Raw genomic sequence first — 17,599 nt, 5'->3', positions numbered from 1 at the left:
TTTGAGGTTCAGAAAAAACCTGCGCTAAGCTTCGCTGCGCGCTCCATATTCATCATAATATGTAGGTATATCTATCAACCTCAACACAGAAAATTCATATAGTAAATATCCTAACTAAGTATATATATATATATTATTTCCTAACTATATATAATATTATAAATGCGAAAGTAACTGTGTCTGTCTGTCTGTTACTCTTTCACGCCAAAACTACTCAACGGATTTGAATGAAATTTGGTATACACTTCGCCTAGACCCTGAGAAAGAAAATAGGCTACATTTTATCCCGGGATTCCCACGGAAAAACGTTTTGAAGCTCGCGGGAACAGCTAGTTACATATATTTATTATATGATAAATATATTACCTATATTTACTATATGATTACTCTGTGTTTAGGATACAATATACCTTAATCAATAACAATTTTATACTCATAACGTATTGCTACGTATATTTTTTAAAAGAAACGCTGTTTATTTTCTATCAATTACATAAGCCAGCAGTTAAATACCCAAGTATGTATATTTGGTAACTTGTCAGGAGCGCCGGAATCGAATTGAATTTCTAAACAGCAAACATCGCATCGATAGGATCATACATAAAACGGCTTTGCATTGTCGGTTCTAAATTGAAAAGTCAGGTAACGACCGGATGTGTTGGTTCAGAGTTTAATTTTCATCGACGTACTGAACCTTTCAGAGCTTTTTTTGTTTTTCCTTTCAGCCCAGCTTACGTCCACATGAAATCCCAGTGAGTTTGAAAAATAGTTTACGTGTTACTAAATCAGGCTAGCTCGATTGGAAAGCTCGTGTTTATAAACTCCGGAACAAATAAAATAAGATAAAAAAAATATTAGTTCGTTAATAGTTTCGTTTATAAATAAGTTAGGTGCTTTTTAAGTTTTGTTTTGGCTAAGTACCTTTAATAAATAAAATAAAAAAATAAATAAAGGTAGGTTAAAGGTTGGTTAGGTACGTTATGTTAATAACAAAAGATCCAAACTATTTAAAACGTTAATCACTTACTCACATAAAATATGAATTTCTTACTATGCAAAGGTTTTGCACCCTTAAAAATTTATATTTTCATATTTTATTAGATTTAATGATCTCTTACTGCGAGCGGTGGTAGCTCAGTCGGGTAAGCGCCCGCTTCTCACGCAAGAGATGCGGGTTCGAATCCCGACGCTGACATGTACCAATGAGTTCTTTTAACTTAAGTACAATGTATACCATCGCTCTTACGGTGAAGGAAAACATCGTGAGGAAACCTACATATCTAGATTTAGCACATCTAGATATGTGAACCCACCAACCCGCAGTGGACCAGCGTGGTGGGAAATGGTCCAAGCTTAGGAAGGCAGTTTAGACCTTGGGGATATGCACAAAGGTTCCACTCGAGAGAGCCAGGTGCAGGTACTAACACCCCCACAGAGAATAGAATAGAATAGAATAGATCTCTTACTGCAGTCATACGAATATATTTCGGTATAAGAGTGTAAGTATGCATAACTATTTAAAAAACAGTCCCATGTTGAACGTAATGAGAAGCAAAATGAAACGTCCACAACAAAAATGAGGTGACCTTTTAAATGCAGACATGTAGCAAAAGGGTGCCTTAATTAAGAGAAAATCCAGCCGTTATTAAAATTCTTATGAAAAGAAATCTGCCACCCCTTTTCCACATCGGCACATGACCTCTATCTGACCTTTTCTAGAATTACTATTTGCTTTTTGCTGATTTAGAACTGTCGTCTAGCTGTAAATGAAAAGTTCAAATAAAATTTACCATAGTCAGTTAGATCATAACAAGGGATTAGGTGTTGACTCTTGACACATCTGTCGAGAATTGAATATGGAGATGACGTATAATTGATGACATCATAATGTAACAGGGGGGTTAATGATCTAACAAACTATGGTGAAAGTAGGCATTAGCCTGGAAATGTATTCACAGGTCTCTATTTTGTTGTATTAAACGTGCCAATTGCACGACAGCTCTAGTTCGTTCGTTTTCCGTCAGTATAGAGTGACCCCTGTAGTATTTGGCTACCATCACTGGAGATACAAATTTTGCTGCCGGGACCACGTGCGAGATACTATAATAAACAGAGGTCACTGACCGACCTTCATAATACATTCACAATTTATTGCAAGAACGAAGACATTATTTTCGTACACGCTTTAGTCACTTGGTGTATTGTAGAGTTTTTTTTTTCTCTGTGGGTGTATCCTTACCAATACTCTATTGAAAGTACACCAGGTTATTTTACCGGTTTTACTCTCTTTTTTAAATTATATATAAGTGTACCTATATAACATTGTTTACTCTAAGGGCCTGTTTCACAATGTCTGGATAAATGCTATCTGCAGGACAAAAGACATGTTGTAGTGTAGTGTCTGTTATATCACAGGTATCCAGACATTGTGAAACCGGCCCTTAATGTCGTAAAAGGAATGTTTCAGGTTATTTGTGATCACGGTATTTATAGAAGGGATTTGCAGTCTTTCATTTCTCATGAAATCCTGCAACCTACAAGCAAATTAACTTATGTATGTTTGTGACTTAAACAGATCACAAATTAAGGCAATGCTAATTAATTATGACTTATACTTCATATTTTTTACAAAATATAGTTTATACATATAGTTACCTAATAATATTAGTAACATTTTAAAATATCAATGAGATAGTAGATCACGGTTTTTTTATCGCCTCAAAATGTATGTGCTTCTAATAATAGAGCTGTTTCTAGTAGCAACGACCTCAACAAAAGTTTATTTTATACAAGAGTACTCATTGGTATTTCATTAGCCATCCCGCCTAACATTAGATTCTCTTAAAACATCTTTAGCTGCCAAAAGTTTCTCGTAATAAAGAAAAACTTAGGCCAAAAGAAATTTATGGGGCGACGAGTTTTTTTTTAATCTCGTTAATGTTCTGTTGGACTTTCTTTAACAGATTTCCGAAATTGGACTCTTTGATTAAACACGTGGGTAACTGAGAACTTAATTGGGTAGATTTATAGTTTACTAGCTGTTCCCGCGGGCTTCGCTTCGCCTTAAAAAGTATTCCCGTGGGAATTCCGGGATAAAAAGTTGTGAAAAGCCTGTGTTCTTTCCCAGGGTCTAGACCACCTGTATACCAAATTTCATTCAAATCCGTTCAGTAGTTTTGGCATGAAAGAGTAACAGACAGACAGACACAGTTACTTTCGCATTTATAATATTAAAAGTTAGAATGCATCTCTATTTCGATGTGATAAGCAGGACCATGTGATTGACTTCATTTATGAATTCTGTTATTGTCTACCTCTGAGGTACCGATATGCTCACGACTCTAATCCCCGAATGACGACCGAATGGCGTAGTGGTTAGTGACCCTGACTACTGAGCCGATGGTCCCGGGTTCGATTCCCGGCTGGGGCAGATATTTGTTTAAACACAGATATTTGTTCTCGGGTCTTGGATGTGCCCGTAAAATGGCAATAGGCTCGCCCCCTATTACATTGGGACGAACTTAACACTCTGGCGAAAAGTGGGTGCAGCAATGCACCTCTGCCTACCCCGCAAGGGAGTACATTAGTACAAGGCGTGAGTGCGTGTGTGTGTCTAATCCCCGAAGCCAGAAGTGAGTCGCTACGGGTGACCCGCATTTTGCTGTGCATTTGTACTCATAAAATATGATAGCCGTATCGCCGTTTTGTAATGATTACACTGCACTTAGGGTTCTTACACATCTAGAAATCAGATCATCAAGAAAGAATCATACAGATGTGTAGGTTTACTCACGGTGTTTTTCTTCTACGTCCTTATTGAAATATTTCACATGCCAGGATATGAACCCACAACCTCTCTAATGAGAGGACAAGTCCTTAAATCATGGCTTTTATGCTAAGGATCATCGACATACCAAATTGCAATAATTGCGGCATCGGCGAATTTTGGATAAATACTTGTTCTTCTTCTTATCGTATCGACGACAAACCAACAAAGTCGCTAAATAATACATGCCCAGAACTGGGCCACTGATACTGCACCGCTGGTAGCGGTCATGAGCTCTTCCCGCGTACAGGTGTAGGGACACGCGGGGCATGAAGTAAGGTGCACCATAGTTTGTGGCGCTTCACACAAGCAGTTCAGATTTTGTACATCCGTGAATCCCCACCTAGCCATATTGTCCTTACTACGACCCACCTGTGTTCGAAGTCGGTTTAAAGACTTCCAGGTCTCCCAAGGCAAGTTATGTCCAGGTTGGAGGTTTTCGGACAGCTGCACAAATGGGGTTGGAAGGGACACTTTTTGACGCCAGAGAGCAAACCTCGCTTGTGCTTGGCCAGTGTTCAGTGGATCAACACATTTCATAAACCTGCGTCGACTTGGCAGCCTTTGCGGCGCAGGGATGAAGCCATGCATGGGATGTCGTGTGTCGTCCATTTTGGCCCTTTCTGCGGAACTTGCCACAGTCCTGCGGACGTCCGGGGGCGCTCTGCCAGCCAGTGGATAAAGCAGCTGTACGGGAGTCGGTTTTAAACAACCAGTTATAATTCGGCACGTTTCATTAAGTGCAGTATCCATCAGTTTGGCGTGGACAGATCGACCCCATACTGGACACGCATATTCTCCTACGGAGAACGCAAGCGCCAGTCCAGACGTCCGCAGCACCTGTGGTGAGTAAATAATAATAATATAAATACTTGTTTGAAATCCTTGACATAACATAATTCCAATTTTGCAGCACTTTTAAATGACCGCGCCATGAATTATGGCTGAAAAACATACAATAATATATGAATGTAGGTATATAATTTTTATTATGTTGCCACTCTCAGCACCTCCGGGCGCCATAGTAGCACTATAACAACACGCAAGCTCTTATTATCGCAATAAACATGGTAACATTATTGTACGAGGAACTGTTGACTTTATAAAATTATGCAATGTAGGTAAAGTTAATTAAATCCCACACACGTATTTGGTGCTTACTTATGCCAGGTGTTGTATTTATTTAAATATAAATGGTGCAAAAAAAAACGTTATCATAGCTCCGCTCTCCAGGTACGTAGGTATTTAATAAATAATAAAAATATGACTATTTTAAAATGTACATTAGTGACACTTGTTCATTTGTTTTCGATCTATAAAAAGTTTAATTTATGTATGGCAGCCCATGGGCACATTACTACGTTAAAAACACAATTAACACGTATAGGTATAGGTACTAATATTACTTATGTCAGTATTTGAACCCTCGACGACTCGACAGGTCGTGACCTTTGAATGGACCACTAGTAATATTTATACACTTTTAAAAGGGTCTGGCAAAACTTAAGAATACCTATTGTTATTCGTATTGCGATTGAAATTCAGTTTATGTATGTATCGAATTAATTCACAATTCGGCAAGATAAAGGGTGTTCGCCCTATTTGGCGACTCACCAATCGCACCGCTATCCGACCGCGCCACGCGTCGCGTTACGCGTCGTCCGCCGCGTCGCGCGTTGCGTCAATGAGTCGTGTGACACGTCGCGAGTCAACACTCGCGGATAAATTGCCACGCCATAAAACAATGCGAGCAACTAGGTTGCAATTTATATTTATTTATCGTGCTTTGGCCAGCATTTGCATATTTTCAGCCAGCTCTCTGTTACCCCGTAATGGGAACGAATTTAAACGAGTGACCGAACCATTTTGTCAGCGCTACCGGAATATGTTCTAGATAAAAATGGATGTGAACGTTTTTTTTTTTACATTTTAAATGCTTAGTTTATTTTTTAGAAGCTGGTTTTTGTTTTTGCTAGTATAAAACATCCTTTACTGAGATTCATTAGTAAGAAATTATTTATACAGGTATGTACCTACTATAAATCTCAATTTTTTTTATTAAGTACTTAGTACATCATTTACTGTCAAAGACTTGGAAACATCTCCTTACAAAATTCTAGTAAATCTATTGGCGCGTGAAATCTGTAGATTGAGTACCTATAAAGTGACGGATCTATTTGAACCACTAATGTAGTGTAGCAGTCAGCGACTAGTCGATTATTTATGCTGCGCTTTCCCCAGATATAGTATGTGCTGTGCGCCCTGTATATCGAAAACCAATAGGTGCACTTCATTTTAACAGCCACCCAAAATGTCACTATTGGCCAACATGACCCACCCTAGCCTATACGAGTACGAAACGCAGCCTTAATTTTCCTATCTAACCTGTGAGCGGCCGAATGTCAACAAACTGTGCTCCCGTCTGCAGACCCAGTGGACAGTCTGACCCCCCCTCACCCCACTCGGGCCTCGTCTCGAGGTTGGGCTCGTGTGGACGAGCCCTAATGATTACATTGTCTGTAGTAGTCCGACCGAGGTACTTACCTACATACAGTTACATTAACAATATAAGATCAAGATGGAGTGTCAGTGCGAAAGAAATTTTCTAAATACATAATATGTCGAGACATTATACATTAGGTATACATTATATATTATAACAGCCCACTTCTTCAACTTAGCTCTTATTTTGAATTAGTTCGGTTAGAAGGTTTGTGGCCTATTAAATTTATTGTTACAATGGTTGTCATAACACGCTGAACTTAAAAAAATTGTCAGTAAACCAAATGCATATCATCCTGGCAATCAGTCTCACGATCGATCCATCAACTATGACTTAACTCTATGGATAGATTTGTTTTTGTATGTGATCCACAATCTTGTTCCTATGTTGTTAATCTAAGTACATACATCTATAAATAATGTAGTTGCATTTTTGGCACGCATCCAAGCGATGTTGTTTACCGTCTGCCATCGTCGCATCATCCTGGCGATCAGTCTCACGATCGATCGATCAACTATGACTTAACTCTATTATTGGGTGTTTTCAGTGTCTTGGCGACGGTGACGGCCGAATGGCGTAGTGGTTAGTGACCCTGACTACTGAGCCGAAGGTACCGGGTTCGATTCCTGGCTGCGGCAGATATTGTTTAAACACAAAAGTGGGTGCAGCAATGCACCTCTACCTATCCCGCAAGGGAATACATCAGTACAAGGTGTGAGTGTTTTTTTTTCATAATAGTATGCGTGTATGTATATGTATACAGTAGGTAAATTGATACTTGATTGATCACATCACACTTGACTGCTCTTCTTCCATAGGGCTTCGCTCTATGGCTTCATTTGATTTCCCGCGCAAGGGCGACAAACGGTTGGAGATTTATTTAATGCTCCGTTTCCTCGCAACAAACGAATAGCTTCGCCTTAAACGATTTTTTCCGCGGGAATTCCTGCCAGTAAACAGTGTTCTTATGGCGTTGCTGTTCCTGTGAACTTTTATAGTTCTAGTGTAAAACAGTAACAAATAAACTTAACATAACCTGTTCACGAGCTTTCCATTCTATGATATCAGTACGATGACATTTCCCAGGTCCTTAATTACTATTTGCATAATATGACTTGGGAATAATAAAAAAACTAAGTAAGCACTTAGGTACTTAATTAATTGTTTCGTCAACCCGTTCGGGTTAGATTTTAAAATAGTATGTTTACTCATACAATAATGCTTTTTGAAGTATCTTTACCTCGTGACCTTTATTCAAAAAGGCCTTTGGGCTATTCAGAAATTTCAGAATCTATTTCTTGGAAATCTGCCCGAACACCGGATTTATTGCTGTCGCTGTGACTAAAGGCCTGTTCCCCGTCAAAATGGGACATGGAACCTCCGTGATAACGACAACACTGATTTTGGTAAGTAACCATAGCCATACACGTCTGAAGCTTAAAAACCCCTGTCGATTACGATACACTCACAACCAACTCTACATATATTTACATACTAGCTGTTCCCGCGTGCTTCACTTCGCCTTAAAAAGTTTTCCCGTGGGAATACCGCGATAAAAAGTAGCCTATGTTCTTTCTCAGGGTCTAGACTATCTGTATACCAAATTTCATTCAAATCCGTTCAGTAGTTATGGCGTGTAAGAGTAACAGACAGACAAACAGACAGACAGACACAGTTACTTTCGCATTTATAATAGCTTGGAGTTATGGAGTCTTGCGGCAGCCTTTACAGTTTTAATGTGTTAATATTATTCGGTATTTATCATCCCTGAAGCACCCTGCCTCAGTAAACACGACGAGAGAAACCCAAATAATATTATAACTGAAGTTAAAGTTATGGTGATGGCAAGGCCATGAGTTTCTTGTTGTTGATGTGCAGTTTGGTCCTCTATGTTAGCACCACAAATATTCATTTTTGAGTGTTAGAGTTTCGCAGTTGTTTGACTGAAAATTACGTTACGCAACAAGCCCTGTACGCTGGTCAGAAGGAAAATGGACTGAAGTCCAAAACTCAGAAGACGCAAGATTTTATCATTCCAAGTTAGAATTAAGCTGCGTATAGACCGGGCCACGAACGCCAACGAACGGGTTTCGTTGAGCATCGTTGCTGCAATCTGCCCTGTATTATGTATGATAAATATCCATCGTTGGGCGTTCGTTGGCCCGGTCTGTACGCAGCTTTAGACGAACACGTAAGCAATTCAATTAGGGCATTCAGTAATTAACCGTATATTGTCGGGGTCCCGCAGAAACATATTTTCCCTCTACCTCCAAATTGCTAACAGTATAAACTAACCCGAAGCAGTTTTGGTGTAAAGTTAATTAGGTACACATAAGATAAATTATTATGTTTGCATTTTGCACACCTGTGCAGCATTTACATGGCTTAAAAATCACCAGGCAAGTTATCACACAACTTCATTAGTTCTGGTACTCCCGGAAAACAATTTTATTTTAGTACCTACTATTATTATTTTTAGATTACTTACATTGGGCATTTAAAAAACAAATTATCTGTTCTCACGGCTTGTACAGAGGGATCCTAGTGGGAGCTTCTACACCACTTGAGATGCGAACACTATACGTGAATTCGTATTTCGTTGTGGAGTACCGGTAGAGAAAGTTGCTGTAGTACTCTTTGCGTTTAATTTTCGCTACTCAAACGGTAAGAAAAACTCTCAATAGACCCTCTGATGATGTACTCCATAGATAGAGGTGCATAATTGCTGGTGCATAATTAGATATTCGGGTCAAGAGCGGTGGTAGCTCAGTCGGGTAAGCGCCCGCTTCTCACGCCGGAGATGCGGGTTCGAATCCCGGCGCTGACATGTACCAATGAGTTCTTTTCTGAATTTAAGTACAATGTATACCATCGCTCTTACTGTGAAGGAAAACATCGTGAGGAAACCTGCATATCTAGATTTAGCACATCTAGATATGTGAACCCACCAACCCGCAGTGGACCAGCGTGGTGGGAAATGGTCCAAGCTTAGGAAGGCAGTTTAGACCTTGGGGATATGCACAAAGGTTCCATTCGAGAGAGCCAGGTGCAGGTACTGACACCCCCACAGAGAATAGAATAGAATAGAATAGAATAGAATAGATATTCGGGTCATTTTCATTTTTCAGGCTCATTCAAGCCTTTGACACGTCTGTGACTAGATTATGTATACTAATAATGTATTTATATTACTCAATGTCTCGATACGAGTAACGTTAGTGAATCGGCGCTAATTCCTGCATCCTCTGTAGTAATTGTGAAAAAACACATAAGCCTAACAAGGGGATACTCAAGGACAGTGGGTCTACCACGTACCATGATCGGATTTTAAATTAACTTTTATGTTTGTTGAAAATGAGAAGGATTGAGGATATCACGTGTTTAATTCAGCACCAATATCGAATAATTATAATATAATATATAATATATTATAATTACTGATCAAAAATCGATCCAAAAATTTCCAAAAGCAAAGGAACAATAATTATGAAATATGTTTTTGTTTTATTTGTGAGCCCCGTTTGATTCACAGTGTCGTTTTTGTCATTTCATCAGAATCAGTCCATGCATCCAGTGGCGTGCTTTGGGAGAAGCCTATGTCCAGCAGTAGACTAGTATAGGCTGATGATGAAAGGCGCGAACGCTAAGGTAAGGTTACGTAGACCTCGTGGTAGGCCCACAGGCTGCAACAATGTAGTGGAACCGGTTTCGCGTTCGTGTAGAGACAGAGCGTGTACTCGATAACACTGCGCATCCTGCACTTAACACAACACTGGACAAGGGAGAAGTGACACAGACTCGTTTATCAACCTTGCGGATGATACAATACAATACAATACAATACAATCCTCTTTATTTGCACCAAAAACAGAAAAAAAATACAAATTAAGCTTAAAAATAAAAACAGTACAAAAAGGCGGCCTTATTGCTTATAGCAACCTCTACCAGATAACATTTTGATGGCAGAGAGTTTAGGATAAAATAAAATAGGGTTACAGGTAGCTGTGGTGCAAGTGGATGATGTTACAGACTACAGTAAGTATAGAGTATGGTTGGATTTTTGTAAACGATAAAAAAAGAAATCGTAAATTGGTTCAACCCACGCTCAGCCGTTCGAGAGCTACGCTACCACAGACACATACACCGACACTTTAAACTTATAACACCCCTCCTTTTCGCTGGGGGTTAATATTCTCCGCATAGGTTCTTATGTTTGAATGCGGGCGTATCAACAGTATATTATTAGGTAGAGTATAAGTAATATTATAATGTTATACACTTATCTTCATTGATTTCCTGAATTATCCTTATCTGAATGATTTAGACGACCGAATGGCGTAATGGTTAGTGACCTGACTACTGAGCCGATGGTCCCGCGTTCGATTCCTGGCTGGGGCAGATATTTGTTTAAAACACAGATATTTGTTCTCGGGTCTTGGATGTGCCCGTAAAATGGCAATAGGCCCGCCCCCTATTACATTGGGACTAACATAACACTCTGGCGAAAAGTGGGTGCAGCAATGCACCTCTGCCTACCCCGCAAGGGAGTACATTAGTACAAGGCGTGAGTGCGTGTGTGTGTATATATTATATATAAATATATATATTATATACATATATTATATACTATATATAATATATTATACATATACGATATTACTTCAACATTATTTGTTTTTATTTTTCAATTAAGTAGGTATCCACATCACACTCTGGTTTATAATTTTAACTACTATGATTAATTTTAAAATATTGCACTAATTCTAAAGTTTTAAGTTTTACCTACTTAAGGTTTTGTTTTTATAGTTTTTAAGATTTTTTTATTACTTAATTTGAGAAGCTGTTTTTATTTTATTTTTGTTTCCTTTATTAACTTTATAACGTTCTAAGACATGCATCGTAATAAATGTAAAGTTTGTTTTTGTATAATTTAAAAAAATAATTTCAAATTGTTAAACTACGCCACCTGACTATATTTAAACAAATTTTTAAAAACCTGTTTACTGGCTGTCCACGACACAGGCCTAGCCTAGTGTGGTAGCCCTTGCTATATCACCACCTTTAAATTGTTACCAAACACTGCAACCTGTATTGTTTGTATCATAATCTTAAATTTAAATAAATATTTTTTCATTTGCATTTTTTTTTCACTTCTCATAAATGAGTGTTCTCTCATTGATGGGTATTTGCCCACCTTCTGTTGTTGTGTTTTTTTTCTTAAAAGCATTTTATAAGAGCAGTTTGCCGACGCTCCAGTTCAGTGGGTGTAGTACTGTAGAGCATGGTCCGAGGAATGCAAATATCATTATGCAATAACAATGTAAGGGCATCGTAATTATTGGAATTATAAAATCAAAATTTTACACATGGGCTCGAAGGAAATTGGAAAATAGTAAGTGTTTTTACGATTACCTCAGAATTTTATTTATGTATGTATAAAAAATAACTCAGAGTATGCTATACTCTATGCCATTTTGTAAATAATTTAGAATTCAAACAAAATCCTTTTTATTGACGATAGACGGCAACGATTAAATCGGCTCTGATTGATATACCACTTAGGCCTTCATTCGTGTCTGTCAATCACTGCTTTATTATCCTAAATAAAGTGGAAGATAAAACAGTGTAGAGCTTAGTTTTAACATAACGGGTTCTAAGCCAGTGACTTAGCCGAGCAAACGCTAAGTAGTGTCTATTTTAGAGACTCATTGCAACTCAACTTAGTTCAGGTGAAGTCGTACTTGGCTAAGCATTAGTTTGAGCAAGTGCTAAGCAACGACTATTTATCTTGGCCTAAGTAAGTATGTTATAATATAATGTTCTTTAATAGGTATACATATTCATACATAATTATAGGTATATTTATATGTAAGAACACTTCACGACGGTTGATAAATCATGCGGTGCTTTTCTATCTACGAGTTTCATCATGAGTTATAAACGTCAAGTTAATCAGAACTTAAGTATGACATGAAGCGGTATGTTTGGGTGCCCGCAATATAGCAAGATTGACTTAAGTAATAAGTTAATGCTTAAGTAGTTTGCTCAAATATGTAACTGGGCATCAGTGACGCGCAAAAATACGTTTGGCAAGAACTCAAATACCAACCTACTACAACAGCGTATTATTAAAATTAACTCAGGGATGACGGATACTAATTATTGCAATACGTCATCTCTCTTATTCTTTTTTTGCATTTTAGTCCAAGGTTTTTTTTAACCCCTGACGAAAAATAGGGTGTTATAAGTTTAACGTGTCTTTGTATCTGTCTGTGGTAGCGTAACTCCCAAACGCCTGGACCGATTTTCGATTTTTTTTTTGGTCTCAGCTACATTTTGAATATGAATGAATGAATATACTTTATTGCTGGAAAAAATATGTAAAGTATACATAAGTTGAACAATTAAATAAAGAATTTACATTGTTACCTAAACTAGGCTCATCACCTGTGCTTTAGATAACAAGCTCTTCCTTTATAACTTACTGGTAGGCACTACAAAGAGTATTACAGTGTAGAATGAGTTTATAATATATACATTCATTAGAGAAAGTAATTAAAAACAAAAAACAAAAGTACTAATAATACAAGGACTTACAGTAAAAACGTCCACATAAATTAAATTAATAAAGACTTAAAGACTTTATTTTTATTTATTTTACCTCACGTGATCTGAGAACTATTTTATCAAGGTCAGCTTAGATGTTTATAAGTAAGTACACTAGAAATAGCATAGACTTATATGTTGAATGTCGGGATTTTTTACATTGGTTAGGTTATTGGAAAACCGCTAAACGCTTCAGCGTAATGCGGAGCAGTGTGATGACCACATTATATCCAGTACTTCCAGGCAGAATCTAAGTAAACCTCACCAAACAACCATTGACAGATTCAATAATAATTCAAGTTACAATAAAAGAGAAAAAATCCTCATGGGTTTGGCCGTAGGTAGGTATAATGTGCAGGTGAGTAATGCCGAATTTCGGGTTATTCCGATTTTTGCCGATTTCTTCCGAATGCAGCCATACTTTGACCCATGGAACCATTAACCTTGTTGGCAACTTAATCTTCTACCTCGCTTGGGTTGACTCAGGGCGCTAGGACCGAGCGTGCGTGTTAAAATGTAAAATTAGTAAAAAAAACAAATTTCCGCATTTTTGAATTTTTGGAATTACCAGCACATCGGTAATTAAGAAATCAGTTAAGTTATTTACTTAACTGATTGTTTTTTCATCCAAAAGATTGTCGTTTTTGTTCACTACGTTCGGAGTTTAAAAACCCTAGCTCAAATTTTTTTTGTATTTTCCGGAATCAGTTAACTAGGGTAATTTTTGGAACATTTTACTATGAAATTTTGTGGATCGAGTAATTCTGAATTATAAATATCACAAAAATGTGTACAAGTACTTCTGGGCAGTTCTATGCAATATTTCGAGTTGAGTTTTTGCGAGGTTAAAGATGATCGAAAAATACATATGTTCCTTTAGCTGAAATAACCTAAAACTCATTTTAAATGTTTTTCGGAATAACCCGCATTTATTCGGAATTACCCTCGTAGAAAGAGAAAAATATTGTGGTTAGTGACCCTGACTACTGAGCCGAAGGTCCCGGGTTCGATTCCCGGCTGGGGCAGATATTTGTTTAAAAGACAAATATTTGTACTCGGGTCTTGGGTGTTGATATTTATATTTAGTATCTATCTATCTATGTATTTGTGTAGATATATCAGCTGTCCGACACCCATAACACAGGTTCTGCCTAGCTTGGGGTCGGATGGCCGTGTGTGAGATGTCCCCACATATTTATTTATTTATTTATTTATATCAGTTTTTGAAACTAAAATATACACGAATTCCGTGGGTATATAGAGAAGTCTGTCAAACAGACTCCTCTTCTTTTAGGTAGTATATTCAAGTATACAAAGCGTCCTTACATGAATCAAAATGACCCAACCAGTCCTCATAAATTGACAAAATACGAACATGTATCCAACTCACCAAAAAACCTTTCGGAATAACCCACCTGCCCCTTACTGAAGAAAGCTGGAAACTTATATGCGCTTACTTTACTGTGGATATTTTGCCCGCGCTTATCAGGACTGGTTCGGCAAAGTATGAAAAAGTAAGCTCTATATAAGTTTAGAGCTATGTCTTTCTGTGTGAGGCGTTATGTAAGAGGAAGAAGTTTTGCATCAACCATACCAGTTTATTTTATTTCATGGTGGTTCGAATAAAAATGTTTTGTTTATATTTATCTCTACTTTGAATGCATTATTATTAGACCTACCCACTGAAAGCAATTAGTAAGCGCCTTGGTAAACAACAATGTAGCCCTTGAACTTTAATGAAATTGATCATTCCTTGTATTGATTAATAGCCAATTGTGAATTTATGTCAGTGCTGCTGCCTGTCCCAGTTAGGGCTTGTTACGCACACACACACACACACATAATATATAAACATACACAAACAAACACATAAGGTCTGTAAGTTTCTTGCTTGGCTGGACCTTCTCAGAGACTACAGAGTCGTGATCGTCACCTATCTCCACGTTTGGCAGGTGGTTTGGAGGTTCAGGTATAGTGCGACAATCTTATCTGTTCCGGTGAGAGCGAACTAAATTGATCCATATCTCATTACTTACTAATGAATTGTATATTGTTAAAGATTAGATGGGTTTATTAATACCGCAAGAGCGAATTAACAATACCAGCAAAAATAAAATCATATAGAATGAAGAAATATTAGACATTTATGTGAACTCTCACCGGAACAGATAAGTTTGTGGCACTATAAGTAGATATATTTATGTTTTTGGGAACATCGTTCATTTTGATCTCATTTTAGGTAATATTGTTGTGTGGTACGGAATATTTTGTGCCAGAATTTATTATACTTCGCTAGGTATTTCATAAATATTTATGAAAATAATAGACCGTTCCTTTAGGTATTAATTAAGTATAGAATTTTCTCGCATTATCTTCGTCGGTTAGATCATAACCAGGTATTAGTGGTTGACTTTTGACACATCTGTCATGAATTTTATATGGAGATGACGTATAATTGATGAACCAATCCCTGTCGATTAGATAACCGACTATGGAGAAATTGGCACTTACTATACTTCTTGTATGCGTAATTAAGTATATGGGGCGATGAGACTGCGGATGGTTTGTGGTAATTATGGTAAAATTTACAAGTTGATTACAGTCGTTGTGATGAGAGACGACACTGATTGATTAGTGAGACAATGATGATTGCTATACAGTATACAGGGTGTTGGAAAAAGTGTATATTTTTACTATGGAGAATGTTTATTTTTTTCGCGAATTTTGAAATTCTGATTTCAGTTTCGGGCTTAGATATACCATGCTGCACATGTAGGTTTCGGCTTAGTATACCCTTTTTGCAACACTCTGTATAGGATGATTGTCATGTGTTATCTTCTCTTAGTAAGTAGGTATGCCATTCAAACCAACAAACTAAGTTTTAATATTCGTTCAACACCCGAACATTACACATTATAAAACTACTATAGTTTGAAGGATGCTTGAGCCGAACATTTAATTTCGATTATCGTTATTATTATGTTATATTAACAAAATTTATTTAGAGCTGGACTAGGGTTTGTCACCGGAAATGAGTAGTCTACATACACACTGATCTAGTCAGTTGCTAATGTTCCAGGAAGCACCAAATTATAATAAAAAAAACTTTTATACTGAACCAAACTCACATCTTGAACGCAGCCATCCAATCCCGACCAATCACCGTCCTGCTCAAAATTCACACAAACCAGCACAACACACACTCGGAATAATTCACGTGGCACATCGCGAGCGCGGGGGGGAGGGGGGCCGCACACGACCGTCCTCGACGGCGGCTCGCCGGGCACTGAGCACGATTGAGACGACAACTGGAAGCCCTGAAAGTTCTGAAAGCTTCAGGCCTTCGGGTGTCAAGTCTGTTAAGAAGCGGGCGTAACAACGCGTGGGTTCTGGAATTTTACTTGCCCTTTTTGTGTTACTTAGAAGATATATTCGTAGCATTTCTTTAACGAACAAACCTTATCGTACGTGAATAAGTAAGTTTCATGTAAATTATTTGCCATCCAGCTCAAAAATCCGCAGAAAACTGACAACCGCAAACACAAGTCATCCTTCCAGCACACCGTTGCCCATAAATTTTTTACCAGAACCCGGTCTAGGATGATTGTCGCAGCCTCGGCCCGCACCCCCCGCCCCCCGCACGCACTTTAATAAGGCGTTTACACGGATGCGTAATCCCGAGGGCCCACATGGGAGCGCCTGGAGGAGTAACTGCTGGGTTTATGTGACGTTGGCGCAGATTGGGAATTCCCAGAATTTCTTTTCTAACTTCGTGGCGGTTGAAACTTTTGACAGTTACTTTTGAGGTGGCGATTTTATTAGAATCATTCTTCGATCATATAATATTCGAAGGCATCATTGAACAACGCGGACTAGGGTGGCAAGGCATACTCAATGTGTAGCATGGTGATACGGTGACGTGGAAATTAGGTGTTTCTTGACTAAAAGCATATTTAATCACGTGGGATTGCGATTTAAATAGTTATTACCGATTACAGCGTTGTAACAAAATTCAACAATATTAGTACTTACAACTTATTTTTACCTACTTACGAAAAACCAATGTACGATGCTCACATCAAACCGGAGCCGGTCGCCGTTGGTGAGGCAACAATCGAAGATGTGCAAGAATATGTCTACCTCGGGCAGACTATTCGACAAGGAGGCTGCAAGACGCATCCAACTGGGTTGGGCTGCATTCGGGAAACTTCGTCACATATTCTCCTCGGCCATTCCTCAGAGCCTGAAGACAAAAGTCTTCAATCAGTGCGTCCTGCCAGTGATGACGTATGGTGCAGAGACGTGGACACTGACGGTAGGACTGGTCCACCGATTTAAAGTCGCTCAGCGTGCTATGGAGAGAGCTATGCTTGGGGTTTCTCTGATGGATCGTATCAGAAATGAGGTTATCCGTCAGAGGACTAAGGTTACCGACATAGCTGTCAAAATATGCAAACTGAAGTGGCAGTGGGCTGGTCATATCTGCTGAAGAACCGATAACCGTTGGGGTAGACGACTTCTCGAGTGGAGACCACGAACAGGCAAACGCAGCGTGGGACGCCCTCCTGCCCGCTGGACTGACGACCTTAGGCGGGTAGTGGTTGGATGAGGAAGGCCGAGGACCGAGTGTTGTGGCGCTCCTTGGGAGAGGCCTATGTCCAGCA

At 38.5% G+C, this 17,599-nt stretch overlaps 1 protein-coding gene across 2 annotated transcripts in view; it reads right to left on the bottom strand.

The window, feature by feature from the left end:
* LOC105385854 overlaps positions 1-16,235 on the bottom strand; it is a 78,221-nt gene extending 61,986 nt beyond the window's left edge. For both annotated transcript variants that reach the window (XM_048630208.1, XM_048630209.1), the window contains exon 1: positions 16,064-16,235. In XM_048630208.1, the coding sequence (XP_048486165.1) occupies positions 16,064-16,080 (17 nt within the window). In that variant the 5' untranslated portion in view covers positions 16,081-16,235. The remainder of the gene's footprint in view (positions 1-16,063) is intronic.
* Positions 16,236-17,599: the final 1,364 nt, after the last annotated feature.

Source organism: Plutella xylostella, chromosome 25, assembly GCF_932276165.1.
Source record: "Plutella xylostella chromosome 25, ilPluXylo3.1, whole genome shotgun sequence".
Taxonomy (NCBI): Eukaryota; Metazoa; Arthropoda; class Insecta; order Lepidoptera; family Plutellidae; genus Plutella; species Plutella xylostella.
The sequence above is the reverse complement of the archived record's forward strand: the minus strand, read 5'-3'. Positions and strand labels throughout refer to the sequence as shown.